Consider the following 16,506-nt stretch of genomic DNA (forward strand, 5'->3'; position numbering starts at 1 on the left):
CAAATAGAATTAGGTCACTTAACAAGATGGTCTTGAGGGAAAGCAGCCTGTTCCCAGTGTGCGTCAGCACTGACCTTTTTACTGTTTGCTAAAGGGATTTTGACTTTACACTTTTTCTAATTTTCACTTCAGACGTATGAGTTGGAAAAGTCTTTGTAGCTCCATTCAGTCTGGTTCTGAATGTCATACTGTTTTTGTAATTCGGCCAAGAATAAGTACATGCAAACAATCAGAGACCTGTATCGATTAATATGATTGACAGTTTTATTTTACAGTACCTGATACAATACTATTTGATTCCTTGTGATTGTTTTCACAAAGTTTCCAACCTCAGGAGCTTCTCTTTTTTATTAATTATTCTGGCAGGGAGCATTTGCTGAAACTCTTTTGGCAATCACCTTCCCACTGTTACTTGCTAAAAATAATAATCCTTCCTTAGAGTGACTGACTGAGTGGATCAGTTTGGCAGTCTTGTTGCATCCCTTATGGACCCACAGCACCATCTACTGACGTTGCATAGGAGAAATGAAGACTGCAGTATCATTTTTTATGTAGTCTAAGGCCGTGATTGTCAACCGGTGGTATTGCAGGTGGTCCACGAAATGGGAATTGGAAAATAATTATAACATTTTTAAGAATAAAATTGATTTATTATTTGGACTTGATTTGATTTCCAGCTAATTTTGTGAATCATTTGCCCATCCAAATCATGTCAAATGTAGCTGAGATTCTCAAAATAGACGTACAGATGCAAATAGCCTGTAGAGGTCTATCCTCCTTTGGCGCAAAATAAAATCATATATGCTTGAATTATTTTTTTTTTAACAAAAGGTGCTCTGTTCCGAGTTTAACACATCTAAACTATACAACCGCTCAAAATGATATACACGATGTGAGTAGGATGAAACCACACTACTTTCTCAGAAGTTAGGTGAATAAATCATTACACCATCAGTGACACCCTGGTCATAAAGTTATCCATGAAATAGTTGGCGTCAGCAAGTTTACCTCATCTTGATCACATAATTCAAGGCACAGATCAAGTTTCAGGTCATGAGAGTTCAAATGCAGATGTTTCAGACAATTATTATTTAATTTATCTCCTAAAGGCGGTACAAGTGGTTATTACGCCTGCTTTATAGTTCTGAATTTGAATTTCGGCTCAAATCTTGGAGTTTGCATCTTCTCCCTTTTTTTCTCTCTTTTCCTCCTACATTCCAAACACATGCATGTTCGGCGTGTAGTCTTGGGTGTACCCTGACTCTTGCCAGCTGAAATAGGCTGGCTCAAGCTCATCTGCAAAAGAGAACAAGCAGTTAGAAAATGGCTGGCTGAGCTGTTTTGTTTCCATGAATACATGCAACACTCACAACAAAATGTGTCATTAGGAGTCATTTGGTCATTTGAATTGTGTAACATTGAGATAAAGAAGTTGACCTTGCATAACTCAATGATCACACTGTTAGGGAGTAATAGAAAAGGGGGGGGGGGAACACCTTTTATGGTTAGTTAGTGTACATATTTTTACAAATTAACAAGATTTAAAAGGTCATCACTGTTTTTGCTGCAAGTTATCCCAGGCCTGGAAACTATTGTTAGTCAAGTCAAGTCAGTTATTGTTATAAAAATAATTGAAACCCCCATTGCTCCTTCATTATTGACTGCCTATTGCACTATGGTTCAAGTTGTTGTTTTTTTTTAAGTTTGCTATCCTGTGCGAGGGTGAGTTACCACTCTGCCCTAAACTTCAACACCTCAGCTCTACCCATAATGCACTGTGGTAAAGGTAACACCCATTTTGTTGACTAGTAGGAAATCCGAAGCAGACGCTCCCAGTCTGAGAAGTGGGAACAAAACCCAAAAGCCACAAGAAACGCAGATACTTGGCGGTCATATTTTCACTTAACTTTCATGTAAGTGTTAAGTTATTGCGTTTTTTGAGGCACATCTTTCCGTGCCTTTTGATGTTGTTGGTTTTTCCATAAGAATTTTTTTGTCTACCTTTTGGAATTTCAACCAAGGTGAGAGTGCAAGAAGTATGACAGAGGGCGGGGGAGGAGCTGCAGGATTCTCTCCATGTTTGCAAACAGCGCTGTTCGTATGTTAAACAGTGTCACATGGGGAAATACTCTTGGGGCATTGGAGAGAAAGGGAGGGAAAACAACAAAAGAAGAGAGAAACAAAGATACATTTTGGCCTGTCTCACGTGCAGAAGACGCTCACCCATTTGTGGAAATTAGATCACACGAACCAAAACAACAGACGTCACGTGGTCATGTGTAGATCGTTTTGTATCTCCAAGTTTCTTTAACACGACTTTTTACATTCTACAGGCAACTGCGGTGACAAGATGCCCACCAACTTCACTGTAGTGCCAGTGAATGATGAAGAGGGCAACAGTATTAAGGCAACTGGAGGTGACAAACCTGTCAGCCTCAATAATATTTTTCGGGATGAAGATAAGGAAAATAACTCAGACGGATCCCAGTCAGGTAGGGCTGGAGAATACTGCATGCATTTGTGTGTTATTGCTTCAACAAAAGTGTTCCTAGACAAACAATCATAATAACTTCATGTAGTGACAGGCATGACAAAGTTTTAAATGCGTCAACTTGCTTAAACCTGCTGGCTATGTAAATGAACTATTGAAATGTGCGTAATAAGTTAACGCTGCAAGTTAACATTTTTCTTAGGTGACTTGTTTGATTGTAAACGTTTACCTTGTTGATTGTGTTTGAATAAGTTGGTTATTAGTGAAAGTAGTTTCAGAAATGGACTGATAAACGAAAATCTATTATAATTAAAAAAAAAAAAAAAAAAGTAAACTTGTGTAATAAATCATTTCCATTATCACTTACATTATCACTGATCATGAGTCATTGTGTTTTATCATGTTTCAAACAAAAACAACCCAAAAGTGTACGCTGGTCACCTGTGGCCCTCATGACTTTATAATCAGCACATTTAGCACAACAAAAGAGCTCAAGCCCATAATGCTGATTGGACAGGATGTTATAAAAATATATAAACAACAACATACTTGTATGTGCATTTTCCATTACCCGCTACTTTGACCAGGATGTGAAACAAGACTATTCCACACCGGTTGTATTAAAATGTACATTCAACTCTGCCAGTCTTGCAAGCCATTTCTAACCATGCCCGTCTAAGAAAAAAACAGAACAACGAAAACACAACCCATGCCCCCAAGGTTTCACTAGATCTTTTGAAGTCACCCGAGATCTTCGAGCACATGACTTCAAGCATGATGGCGGTGTGACGAATGTGCCACTTTTGAAAAATATTTTTCAAGAGAAAGGTCATTTTTATGCCTTTCAACTTGGGATGTCCCAACGTCATTAGACATTAGCAGTAACCAAAAAGCTACTTTTTGTTATATGTACGTATATTTCATCCTCACCGTTAATTTCTATATAGGTTAAATTAGGGTCACAAGTGAGCTAGAACCATTCAGGATTATTTAATGTCAGGGCACGCATAGACCCTAGTTAACTTAACGCAGAAAAACACGCAGGCATGAGGAGAGAGCATGCAAACCCCACCGAAGAGGATTTCATACCTGGAATGTGGGACCTCTTGATTGTGAGGAAGGAGTATGCTAACCATCTTGCACCTGAATATGTATCTTCCACAATTTAGGACTGAAAAAAAAAGTTATTCTAATCAATAACTAACCCTCCATGGGATTTAAAGTAAAGCAAAGTAGGGCACACAGACTGGACAGTTATTCTGACTAGCGCTTGCATCTTCTGCTGTGGCCTACTGAAGGGCATTGGTTTCTGCAAGGCATTTCATGATCTGGAGACAACAGTGCAATTTAGTGTGATAATGTACCGTAGCAAACATCTGACATAACAGTCATGCCTACTGCAACGTTTGTCTGTCCTTTGGCTGTTCCCCCCCACAGTTGAATAACTATTTTGTTACAATGTAAAAACGTATCAGATAATGCAAATTAATGCGAAAAGTTTGAGGGACCATATGCGAGTGTGGTCACGGAACAAATTAAATTCGTATCTCTAGGTACCAGATTATTATTTTATTTTTTTATCTGCACATACTGTTTCATTAATTTGCATCTATTGTGGTTATTATTTTTTTTTCTTTTTTTTAATGAATCCCTTTAGGAGATGACGTTCAACGGGAGTCACACCCATTCATCAACTCAGACCATGACATCGAACAGTATGATGGCAAAAACATGGCCTTATTTGAGGTAAGGCTTAACAAACATGTTATGTCCGCATGTGCGATTCCATGTTGAGTGTTTAAGACAATTACAAATTAATTATGTTGAAGATGTTTGTTAATATACTTCCACTATCACTGGGGGCTCATTTGGTCCCAGATATTTGCAGTAAAAGAAAGGGGCATAAACAGCAAAATGATTTCTAATATCCATTTTGTTCTATTCTCCTTTATAGGAAGAAATGGACCGCAACCCTATGGTGTCATCTCTTCTAAACAAGCTAGCCAACTACACCAACCTCACCCAAGGTGTTCGGGAGCACGAAGAGGCTGAAGATGGGGTTAGGAGGGTCGCCATCATGGTATGAACTTTCTTAATCCAACTTGATAACTTGCAATGGAAAAGTTGCTTCCTTTGTTCAGTTTGATAGCAGGTTACTCGGGTTTCTTAGAGAAACACCTTTCAATTTGCGCATTGTAACTGGTTCCCCCCCCCCCCCCCCTCGGTAAATTGAGTTTGATATGCTGAACGACATTCAAAATCTTCCGTTGAAGATTTGATCCTATTTGGTTTTGATCTTACTTACGCCCATTTGTTGAATTTGTTTCTTTGTAATTTGAGAAAAAACAGCAGCACATCTGATCAAATAGAAGGAGTGGAGCTCTTTACAAGCCCTAGGGTTCGTCTCCCTCCTTGCACAGTTATTGATATAATAATATGTGCTAAACAATAAACTAAACTAAACTAAATACAAGTAGTTGTCTATATAAAAGCAATAATTAATCAAATGTCAAAAATGTTTTGGGGGCATGCTGGAAACTAGACAAACACATTTTTGTCAGCGACCAACTTAGTGCAGATCAAATCTCTTCCTTTCCTTTTTCCTTGTCTAACTAACTGGTAACATTTCTTTTTATTCAGTAAATTGTATGTGGCGTGTGTAAATGCAAGTTGAGGTAAAATTGGGATTATTGTAAATACATTTTTATTTCCTTTTTTTATTCTTTACATTTTTCTAAATAGCATCTGTGCAAATTATCTGGAGTGGCTAGAAGAAAGAACACTGAAAAGTGAAGAGCTGCTTTGTGAAGTGGCCTTAAGTGGTCTTTCTAAATCCCTCCCCCTGAGTGATTGCATTGCTCTTTCTTTGCTAGTCTTGAGACCTTAGGCTCGTTACTCAAAGATAGGACAGAGCAATGCAAACCGACTGCAGGGAAGGAAGTAAAGCGAGAGCTTAACCAGAAAAGAAGAGATGTGGGACATTTGGAAGTCTACATCGGGGCCTTTGCATGTTGACAAACAACTCAAAGCCATGGAGAAAGTTCAGAACAGCATTATTATGACTACTCAAAAAATGGTATGTACAACATGTTGGGTTTTATCCAGGAGCGAGAGGTGTTTTCGCATTTGCAGCTTTTATGTTGCCTCTTCAGTGATATTGAAATGCAAAGGGTTCATGCAATGATACTGCGTACAAATCGTTTTGCACTTTGACCCCAATGTACATATATTTTGGTTGCATCCTGTTGTGGTGTGTCCAAAAACCATCAAACATGACCAAGAATGCATTTCTTAAATAGCATTATTATTATTTTTATTATTATAATCATAATAATTATGATAATAATAATAATTATTATTATTATAATTATTATTATTATCGCTACGTTTAGGTATTGTTCTGCGACAGAATAAAATTCTGATAACCTATTAATCTGACAATTCATTCAAAAATATAAAATGAATAACATAACTTTGTTGTAAAGTACATTATATTATATTTCCTAATTAAATTCTATTCATTTTCTTGCATTCTGAAGCAGAAAACCTGGTTCGATGGTTGAATGCTTGAATTATGTCTGACTTGTCAGTGTTATAAAGCAGGATTTGAAATTCCTCACTCCTGTTCAACGTGGTCATTCACAGGGAGGTCACTAATACTTTAATGTGTCTTCATTGAAGTAATTCATCATTATTTGCTGTGATCATTTTGTTGTTGACATCATTGAAGTGGAGTGAGCCGCATATCCCGTGTTCCACAGATGAGCTTGTACACGACAGTGTGAAGCTCAATTTGTTAAGACTAAATTTTGTCTTTTAATAACATTATTCTCAGCCAATTTTGGGAGCTGGCATCGGCACTTTTTGGCAAATGCTATTTTGCTTTTAATTTTCTAGTGTAGCATTGCATTTTGGCGACCTTCTCGCTGCCTTTTTTAGGTTCTTGAGACGGTCTATGAAAGTGACTGAAATAGAACATAGGCATGTTGCGCCATTTGTTTTTAATCGCTTTAAGTACTTGGATGTACCAGCTATGTTGTTGATGACTCGGTCATATTAATTTTCTGCGGTTCCATCGGAATATAAAAAAAAATGGAATCGGCATTGATGCAGTAATCTGAACATCAAACAGACAGATGAAGAGGAAGAGTACACGTAAAGTGGAAAAAGCTAAATGTGTACTGAAATATCCATCTTTCCCTTGTCTCACAAATGTGTCTTTTGTTTTTCAAGGTCCCCCAGATGGGAACATTCATCGGGGTGTATCTGCCCTGCCTGCAAAACATTCTGGGTGTGATCCTTTTCTTGCGTCTCACCTGGATGGTCGGAACAGCAGGAATCCTCGGATCCTTGGCCATTGTGTCCATGTGTTGCATTTGTGTGAGTAATTTCAAAACTTAGAAACAATTGGGACGATGGTATGCGTTGTCAAGAAATTGAAAATGTTCAGCGATGAAAGAATGTCAGAATATTTTCATTGATTTATTTATGGAATTGAAGTTTTAAGGGTTCAAGCGAAAAAGCATTGCATTTTGATTTACTTCAATAAGTAGGTCAGTAGCTCTAGGAAGCTAGACAGGAAGATCATTGTTCACCAATACTCATGTCATGTGAACAATTTGCACTCCACTCTCCTTCAATGTTTATCCACTCATATGCTTCAACCGAAGTATGATAAATGTGGATACAATTAAAATGCATTACAAATAGCTTTGGAAACAGAATCCAGTTTCTAAGGGTCGGCGATGAGAGCACAATATAGGATTTTGTGAGCCATCTGCTGTTTCGTAATACTTGCAGGTCCAAGTTTAAATACTCACACTGCTCCTTTTGACACACTCAACTGAATTAATAGGGCACAAAAGGCACCACTGTAACAAAGCGTAAATACAAATAAAAAAGAATCCTGCGGCAAAATTGAATTCATGAAATATGACATTCCCAGTCAACCTAACTGTTTTTTTTCTCTGCAGACATTGCTCACAGCTATATCGATGAGCGCCATAGCAACAAATGGTGTTGTACCAGGTAAATGACTGCACACCCCCACCCACAGTTAAATTGGAATTTTACCAAAATTGCTGCAACAACTTTTTTGTTGACTTTTCCTAATATAATGTTAAAAGAATGACATCACAGTCCATACAGTCATAATTAAATTATGTTTATATTTTTATACACACACACACGGGGTGCTTTATTTGGGCACTAATTCTGGGAGGTGGGTGTACAAATCATGTGGTTTTGGTACAAAAATTGAGCAGTAACAAGAAAAAAAAAAGGCTAAAAAACTAGGCCATATGAAATCCAAGATTCCACTGTATTATTAAAATACTTTTTCTTTCTCAATGCCTGGTCCTCTATGCAGCCCTAATACACCCCTAATAACTATATGAGGTGCTAGCACAAAAGCCATTCGATCAGTGTGGCTTGCGTGAAATTTGTTATCCAAACTTTCCTATCCAAAATATTCAAATGTTTTTTTCTTCAACTGTCTACAGTCAAACCTGACTGTCGCAATGCAAAACAAAGTCTTTTGAGTTTGCTGAAATCTAACCAGGATAAAGTTTCTCTAAAGCGGGCGGCTCCTACTACATGATCTCCAGATCACTGGGACCAGAGTTTGGTGGAGCAGTGGGTCTCTGTTTCTACCTCGGGACCACCTTTGCCGGATCCTTGTACATAATCGGCACCATTGAGATTCTGCTGGTATGTGGCAACAGTGATGCTTGCAAGGACTGTTTAACTCATCCATACTCTCCATTGCCAGACGTATATTGTTCCGACGGCAACACTGTTTGAGGCTACAAGTATAGAAAGTGAAGGAACAGCTGCCCTCAACAATATGCGTGTCTACGGAACTTGTTGCCTGCTTCTGATGGCACTTATTGTGTTTGTTGGGGTGAAGTATGTATCCACAATGGGACAAACCATGTGGGCATATTAGACTCTCATATTTTGCCCTCTTGTGCACAGGTATGTGAACAAACTGGCTCTGGTGTTTTTGGCTTGCGTCATGCTCTCCATCCTGGCCACCTATGCAGGAGTCATCAAGTCGGCCATTGAGCCGCCAGAGTTTACGTAAGTAACCCGGCCATATATTTTTTGTTTGTCATTTCGAGGCATGATTTTATTTTATTTTTTATATGCGAGTGGCTTATTAGAGATATGAGCTGTTTGGAAGATTCTTAAAAAATATACATTTTATTACTTTTATTTACGAGCAAAATTTTAACACGCTTCACAGCAAGCAACATTTAGTGAACAATTCTTCAAAAACAGTCTTTTCAGTTTCTTGCCACACCCACGTGACGTTTACTGTCAAACGAACTAAAAGGAAAAGAGAACTAGACGTGTTTACAACAGCCACAAAGTCGTCAATTTTAATGCTAACACATAATATGGACACACCATAGATAAGCAAACAAATAGCATCAGCGTCACAATGGCAACTATGATTAACCGAAATCAAGTTAGCTGTTTATTGTGCAACTGTGTCACAGTCCAATGTCTAACTAGTGGTTTGTGTCTGCTGTTTATGGTTTAGTGTGTGTCTTCTGGGAAACCGTTCTCTGAAGAACGACAAGTTTGAAGTGTGTGCAAAGACTATGACAGTGGACAACCAGACTTTGACCACCGATCTCTGGAAACTTTTCTGTAACAGTGAACATCTCAACGCCACCTGTGATGATTATTTCGATTTAAATAATGTTACAGAGATTCCGGCTATTCCCGGGATCTTGAGCGGGGTTCTGAAAGGTGAGAATTATGCAATCTCAATTGTTTAATTCCAAGTAGATTTTCAATAATGGTTGTCTTGTTGTGAATCAGACAATCTATGGGGTGACTATGGTCCAGCCCATACGGTTTTAGAAAAGAAAAATCAAGATTCTGTACCAGCTCAAGACACATCCGGAGATATTCACAAACCCTACGTCTTCAATGACATTGCCACCTACTTCACGCTGCTGGTGGGAATATATTTCCCTTCAGTTACAGGTGACTACTGTGATATTGCAAGAAAAGCCCTTACATAGAATATGTTCCATTTCATGATGTGCAATTAAATATTTTTATTTTTGTCTTGATTTCAGGTATAATGGCTGGCTCAAACAGATCTGGAGATCTCAGAGATGCCCAGAGGTCAATACCGATTGGAACGATAATGGCTATTGTCACCACATCTTTCTTATGTATCCTTATAAATCAACATTTCAAGCCTAGACATTATTTTTTCAAAAATCATTACAATCATAATAGTCACGCCAATAATCATATGGTCAGGCGAGAGTCCGGAAAGAATTTAATTTCATTTATATTATCATGCCAAAGATGTTTCCGGCTGAATCTGACAAGGACAATGTACAGCATATATTTTGTATTGTCAAGATATTTATCTTAATTTCATCATCAGACATTTCCTGTGTGCTATTTTTTGGAGCATGTATAGAGGGAGTGGTGCTGAGGGACAAGTAAGTAGTTCCTTATGACCTGTTTAATATTAGATTACCAACATGTACATTCAAACCATAAGTAATTGCATTGTCAAAGATCTACATGCCGGCTGACAACTTTAAATTGTTAAAATGTTGTGCTTTTGTGTATCATAACCTCAGCTGTGTTTGTTTCAGGTTTGGCAACTCAGTCAAGAAAAACCCAGTAATTGGAATTCTGGCTTGGCCATCACCTTGGGTTATTGTGATTGGATCATTTTTTTCCTGTTGTGGGGCTGGGCTTCAAAGTTTAACTGGAGCCCCCCGGCTGCTTCAGGCCATCGCTCGTGATGGGATCGTACCATTCTTGCAGGTCAGCGCTGTCCGTTTGAATAGATACAATTGGCTGGCGGCTAGTCCAGGGTGTATCCCACATCAAATTCAAGTTCTCTTAAATTATCGCTATGAGAATTAAAAAATCCTGGTTATACATTTAGATTCAAGAAGAGTATCTCATGAATATTCTCTTTTTTTTGTGTGTGTGTCTTTTTCAGATATTTGGTCACGGCAAAGCCAATGGCGAACCCACTTGGGCTCTGTTGCTGACAGTTGGAATCTGTGAAATAGGAATACTCATTGCCTCGTTGGATGCCGTGGCTCCCATTCTCTCAACGTTCGTACAATATTTTTATAGACACAATGAGATCAAATACATCAAATCTTTAATTAGATAATCACGCTACAGTGCCAAATAAATTACTTAAGTTGTGGCATTCAAAACGGACCATTATTACAGTGAGAAAATGGCTGTATGAATCAAACTTGAATTGTTGAATGTCAATATTTTGTTTTTTTGATTATATCTCTTTCTTATTGTGTCACTGCATATCCACAGGTTCTTTCTTATGTGCTATCTGTTTGTAAACCTGGCCTGTGCTGTCCAGACTTTGCTCCGAACACCCAACTGGAGGCCTCGCTTCAAATTCTATCACTGGTGAGCAGATTTTGTAACTTCTCCAATTAGTCCTTGTGATATACCAACATCTTAATTATAATGTCAAACTCTGGAATGTGTAAAAAAAGAAAAAAGTAAATATATTGTTTTTGTTTTTCCCTCTGTCCTCCAGGACTTTGTCTTTCTTAGGGATGAGTCTGTGTTTGTCTCTCATGTTTATCTCCTCCTGGTACTATGCCCTGGTTGCCATGGTGATAGCTGGTTGCATCTACAAGTACATTGAGTACAGAGGGTGAGTTCAAGGGCTTTAGGTTACGTTGACCTCTTAAAAAAAAAAAGTTCCTGTCCTTGACACGAACCAATTTGTGCACAGGGCAGAGAAGGAGTGGGGAGATGGTCTCCGAGGTTTGTCTTTAAATGCAGCACGTTTTGCCCTAACTCATCTTGAGGAATCACCACCACATACCAAAAACTGGAGGCGAGTTCTTTGTTTTGTATTGTAGCGACTAACCTGACAACCATTGGTTAATACCACCACTATAACTTTGTAATCATATAAGTCATCAATAGTATTGAAACAATAAATATACAGTAACAGCACCTGTATTTTTAGGGTCATTGAAGACTTTTTCTTTTATTATAGTACCGTATTTTTCGCACTATAAGGCGCACCGGATTATAAGGCGCATCTTCAATGACTGGCCCGTTTTAAAACTTTGTCCATATATAAGGCGCATCGGATTATAAATCGCATGGAATAAATAACTCAACGTTGCTCAAACGTTAATGCAATCACAATATAGTAACACTCGAAATAGTGAAAACAATATATCAACAACTCAACGTTGCTCAAACGTTAATATCACACAACACACAAAATAAACACGTAAAGCTTACTTTAATAAAAAGTCCTCATCCACGAATCCATATTGGACCATATATAAGGCGCACCGGATTATAAGGCGTACTGTCGGCTTTTCAGAAAATCAGAGGTTTTTAGGTGCGCCTTATAGTGCGGAAAATACGGTAATGTAAATAATGATATACCAGTAGTACAATGCACAAAACTATCATCTGAGCAATGCAACCAAATATATTCTGTACTTCTAGTTAATAATCAATAAACTTGTTTCAATAAACTTGTTGCGCTTTTTTTTTCTTCATGCTCTCAGGCCCCAGCTATTAGTGTTGTGCAAGTTGGACTCACAGCTGTCGGTGAAACATCCGCGCCTCCTGTCTTTCACTACACAGCTCAAAGCAGGAAAAGGGCTGACCATCGTCTGTTCTGTTCTGGAGGGAACCTACATGACACGAGGGACTGATGCCAAGACCGGAGAGCAGGTTTGACTATTTGATCAGTTAGTTTTGACCCATTGGCAGGGTAAAGTGTGATCCTGCATTCCAGCCTGTTGATTCTCGGCTGTGCAGCCATGCACAGCCCAAATTAATGAATGCATGTAGACAAAACATAAGAGATGGTTCTGGTTCAGTCACACCTTAGCATCAAGGATTGCACAATCATCATTCTGATACATCTTCAGTCCACCGCTTCTTATCTGCCTGCTGAAATCTAGCTCAAAAGTGAACTTGAGCAAATAAATCCACGTTTTGTAGATGATCAGAATTAACCCTTGTTTTGAATTAGTCATTGTTTTTTATGTCATTTGGATGGGTTGAAACTGTTAAATGAGTTTTGTTGCTCTGCACTTGAGACGTTCAATTCAATTTCCAACCTTTCCATTTCCAACCTGCAGAACCTGAAAGCTGTCATGGCCGCAGAACGGACTAAAGGTTTCTCCCATGTAGTTGTGTCCTCCAACCTGCGGGATGGTTTTTCTCTGCTCATTCAGTCGGCAGGACTGGGAGGAATGAAGCATAATGCGGTTTTGATGGCTTGGCCAGCAGGCTGGAAACAGGCTCGAGACTCCTCCGCAAGGAGGAACTTTATCGGTGAGCTTGAAAGTAACTTTTGGTAAAACTTTTCTTTTCTGATCAATCATTTAAACTTTATCTTTAACTTCAGAGACTGTGAGGGAGACAACAGAGGCCCAGCAGGCTCTGCTGGTTGCTAAGAACATCGACCACTTTCCAGGAACCCATGAGCGACTCAAGGAAGGTACCATTGATGTTTGGTGGATTGTCCATGATGGTGGACTGCTTATGCTGCTGCCATTTTTGATCAATCAGCACAAGGTTTGCATTTTTCCTTATAGTATATAGTCTATATATGTATGAAGTAGCTCTCATCTGAAATGTCTCCTATGCTAGGTGTGGAGGAAGTGTAAAATGCGCATATTCACGGTGGCACAGATGGATGACAATTCAATCCAGATGAAGAAAGATCTCCAGATGTTCCTGTACCAGTTACGTCTGGATGCAGTGGTAGAGGTAGTTGAGATGGTGAGTGATTTCTCACTTATTGTGATGGTCTCATCTGTTAAAGGGACGGTGTGTAGAATGTTTTTTTTTTTTTAAATGTTCAGTCATTTTAAAATGCAAGTATTAATTTCAGTAATATCACTTGTCATTTGTGATGACATCTTGCTTGCTTGAAATTGGACACACTATGTACTGAGGCTGTTGCATTTTTGTAATTCACCACTAGATGGCAAAAAATATGCACACTGTCACTTTAATAAAATCATATGTATCACATCGACAGTATATACTTCTGCTGAAATTAAAATGTGTTTCCTGCCCCAGCACGACAGTGACATCTCAGCTTTCACCTATGAGAAGACACTGGTGATGGAGCAGAGATCTCAAATGCTGAAACAAATGCAGTTATCCCGCACCGAACGGGAGAGAGAGGTACACTGACCTGTGCAAAAAAAATCAAAGTAAAAATAGCTTGCTACATGCACACGAGTATTTTTTTTTTTTTAAGGCCCAACTGATCCATGATCGGAATACAGCGTCTCATTTTACAAAGGAAGACAAAGCGTCAACGGAGAAACCTGATCGTGTCCACATGACCTGGACTAAGGATAAACTTATTAATGAGAGAAATAAACAGAGGGAAGGAATGGTTGTAAAAGATATGTTCAACATGAAACCGTAAGTATGCTGCCATACACATTCACGTTTAATATTTGTATTACATTGGGTTTTTTTTTAAGCATTGTTATAATTCACACATTTGACACTGTACAAATGTAGCCTCCATCAATACTTACAATAAGTAGTTGTACATTTGTGTTGATAGAATCTAACTTCATTAGTTGTCTAACAATTGAGATAAAGCCTTTTACGATTTTCCTGCATTAATGTTGTCTTCCTACCTCCACCCTCGCCCCCCCTTCAGTGAGTGGGAGAATCTGTAAGTGGTTTTGCATTCAACTTTGCTTAACTGACATGCGCATGACCGCTGTACTGTAGTATTTGCACGTGCATGATAATCTTCCTGTCAAAATGCATGATAAGTACAGCTGCTGATATGTGCTCAGTAGAGCTGCAGTCTTCTATTCTGAATTGCACTTTTACCGAGAAGACTCACAAATGACTTACGTAGTTATAGAATAGTCATCATATTTAAAATATAGTAAAACAACTGTAAAAACCTTTTTAAAACAAATCACAATGAGTGAAATAATGACATGTCAATATCCCTCATTCAATCTGATTTTATCAGCATTATTTGCATGATTCTCATAAGATATTCGGAGATGGTATTTGCTTTACTTTACTTCTTAGATATAACGAAAGACTCTCCTGATATTGTCACACGTACCAACGTCTCTGATACTGTTCATTTTGTTATCTAGCAACCAGTCCAACGTGAGAAGGATGCACACAGCTGTGAAACTGAATGAAGTGGTGGTCAAGAAATCGCAGGATTCACAGCTGGTCTTGCTAAACATGCCAGGCCCACCGAAGAATAAAAAGGGGGATGAGAACTGTATCCTTTTTCTTGATATTTATTATTTATATTATTGTGCCTGCAGTTTGATTAAAGGGGACATTATAATTGTGTACTGTATCGCTACGGTATTCCTTAAGAGACTGTCCACAAGATATGGAGTTTCTAGAAGTACTCATGGAAGGACTGGATCGTGTGCTACTGGTTCGTGGAGGTGGTCGGGAGGTCATCACCATCTATTCTTAGTGCCAAGCGCTTCCTAATGGTGGGCGCACTGGAAGGAAAACCATGGAAGACCAATGTGAGGACAAACAAATCCATGGACAATGTTGTTGGATATTGCAAGTCTTATCCGTGGCAGAGACTGGAAATTAGGAAAACTGACAAATTGAGGTCAGTGCATCATCTCAACGCCATTCCGTAGATGTTGAACCATCTATCTAGTGTGTAAACTGAAAGATTACAAATGCAAACTTCAATTCACCATGATTACATGACACATATTTAATTAATTATTGCATTGTGAACACAGTGATTTTTTTATTGAAAGTGTTGCCTGTGGAATTATGTTTTGTTTGCATAATATTGTATTGAAAGGAACAGATAAAGTAATAGTAAATAAACGAAACAAAACGAAGTTTGACGGAAACTACAAACATAAAGATTGGTAGTACTACCATGTTTTATACCCTTTAACAACGACAGAATATGTCCTGGGTTCAGACCCGCACAACAGTTGTTGCTTTTCAACATTTAATTTAAAGTGGGTTGATTTGATTCAAACCAAATTGGTTGGTGTTGTGGTAGCAACGACATTGGCTTTGGTCTGTCATAGTTTGTCAGTATTGGAAACTAGTTCATATCATTTGTATGTATTTTACATAGTATATATTATATACTATATATGTGTGTGTATTGAGAAAAGATGTAAAAAGGGCTCTATGTTTGTGTAAGGCCTTGTCCATTCATTGTGTACGTTTCAAGCACTGAAAAGTTGTGATTATTTTATTTTGCATGCGTAATATGTAGCGACTTTGAATGGGCAATTTGGGTGAACTTCATGTGTTTTATTTGCTTTGTACGTTATTGTGTGGATTCATGAAGTGTGCCAATTAGATATAGTCACATTTGAAATTGTTTTAAAGTAGACCATTTTTATAACTTCTCATTAGAACGAAGCTTGTATTTATCTCTCAGAAATGACTTAATTACAGGGAGCCACAAGTTAGTTTGACTCTACATTGATTTGTGACTGTAGATGTCAATTAATTATTCCGATTGAAAATATTCGTCATCTGTTGAGAATAAAAAATAGAACAATAAATGGAACCCCCAATTGTTAATCCATTCAGGACTCTCCATTGCGTTGATGTCAAATACTGTACTATGGTCATTGTATATACTGTATTAGGTGAATTTGCATTCTATTGTGAAAAGATGTAAAATGTTCTGGAGAATGCAAGTCACGGTGCCTGACTGAGAGCACTCATACCATCCTCATGATGTGTTTTCCTTACAATTTGGCCAGAAATACAAACACGGGTGGACAACTGGAGGTCAATTTGTAAGGCTCTGGCAGTGCTCCTATTCTATGACAAAGCGGCAGATAACTGTCCTGCTGCTTGCTGGGTTGTTTCCTTTGAATGGCCCCAACAACCCTCTTGTACTGGCCTGACTCATGGGGTCTCATCTATTCTCATCACACTTTTCTAGGAGACATCACAAAGATGGAATCTTGCTGATATCAACCTGCCAGCAAGCACAGTGA

General features: G+C 38.4%; 1 protein-coding gene across 3 annotated transcripts; it reads left to right on the forward strand.

The window, feature by feature from the left end:
• The first annotated feature begins 1,864 nt into the window (after positions 1-1,864).
• Positions 1,865-16,085, forward strand: LOC133165281 (solute carrier family 12 member 7-like). 3 transcript variants are annotated; one of them, XM_061294803.1, is made up of 27 exons: positions 1,865-2,021; positions 2,334-2,492; positions 4,149-4,237; positions 4,446-4,571; positions 6,725-6,871; positions 7,465-7,519; positions 8,070-8,200; positions 8,262-8,398; positions 8,468-8,572; positions 9,039-9,250; positions 9,323-9,490; positions 9,586-9,684; positions 9,906-9,963; positions 10,123-10,297; positions 10,479-10,597; positions 10,820-10,918; positions 11,052-11,171; positions 11,253-11,357; positions 12,052-12,220; positions 12,634-12,829; positions 12,903-13,072; positions 13,148-13,279; positions 13,583-13,690; positions 13,767-13,936; positions 14,184-14,198; positions 14,644-14,777; positions 14,893-16,085. In XM_061294803.1, exons 2-27 carry the CDS (start codon positions 2,351-2,353, stop codon positions 14,982-14,984), a joined length of 3,273 nt encoding a protein of 1,090 aa, XP_061150787.1. In that variant the 5' UTR covers positions 1,865-2,021; positions 2,334-2,350; the 3' UTR covers positions 14,985-16,085. The 3 variants fall into 3 exon arrangements, with proteins under 3 accessions (XP_061150787.1, XP_061150788.1, XP_061150789.1); XM_061294804.1 differs by lacking the exon at positions 14,184-14,198; XM_061294805.1 differs by lacking the exons at positions 1,865-2,021; positions 2,334-2,492; positions 4,149-4,237; positions 4,446-4,571; positions 6,725-6,871 and having other exon boundaries at positions 7,477-7,519; positions 8,052-8,200.
• Positions 16,086-16,506: the final 421 nt, after the last annotated feature.

Source organism: Syngnathus typhle, linkage group LG13 (assembly GCF_033458585.1).
Source record: "Syngnathus typhle isolate RoL2023-S1 ecotype Sweden linkage group LG13, RoL_Styp_1.0, whole genome shotgun sequence".
Classification (NCBI taxonomy): Eukaryota; Metazoa; Chordata; class Actinopteri; order Syngnathiformes; family Syngnathidae; genus Syngnathus; species Syngnathus typhle.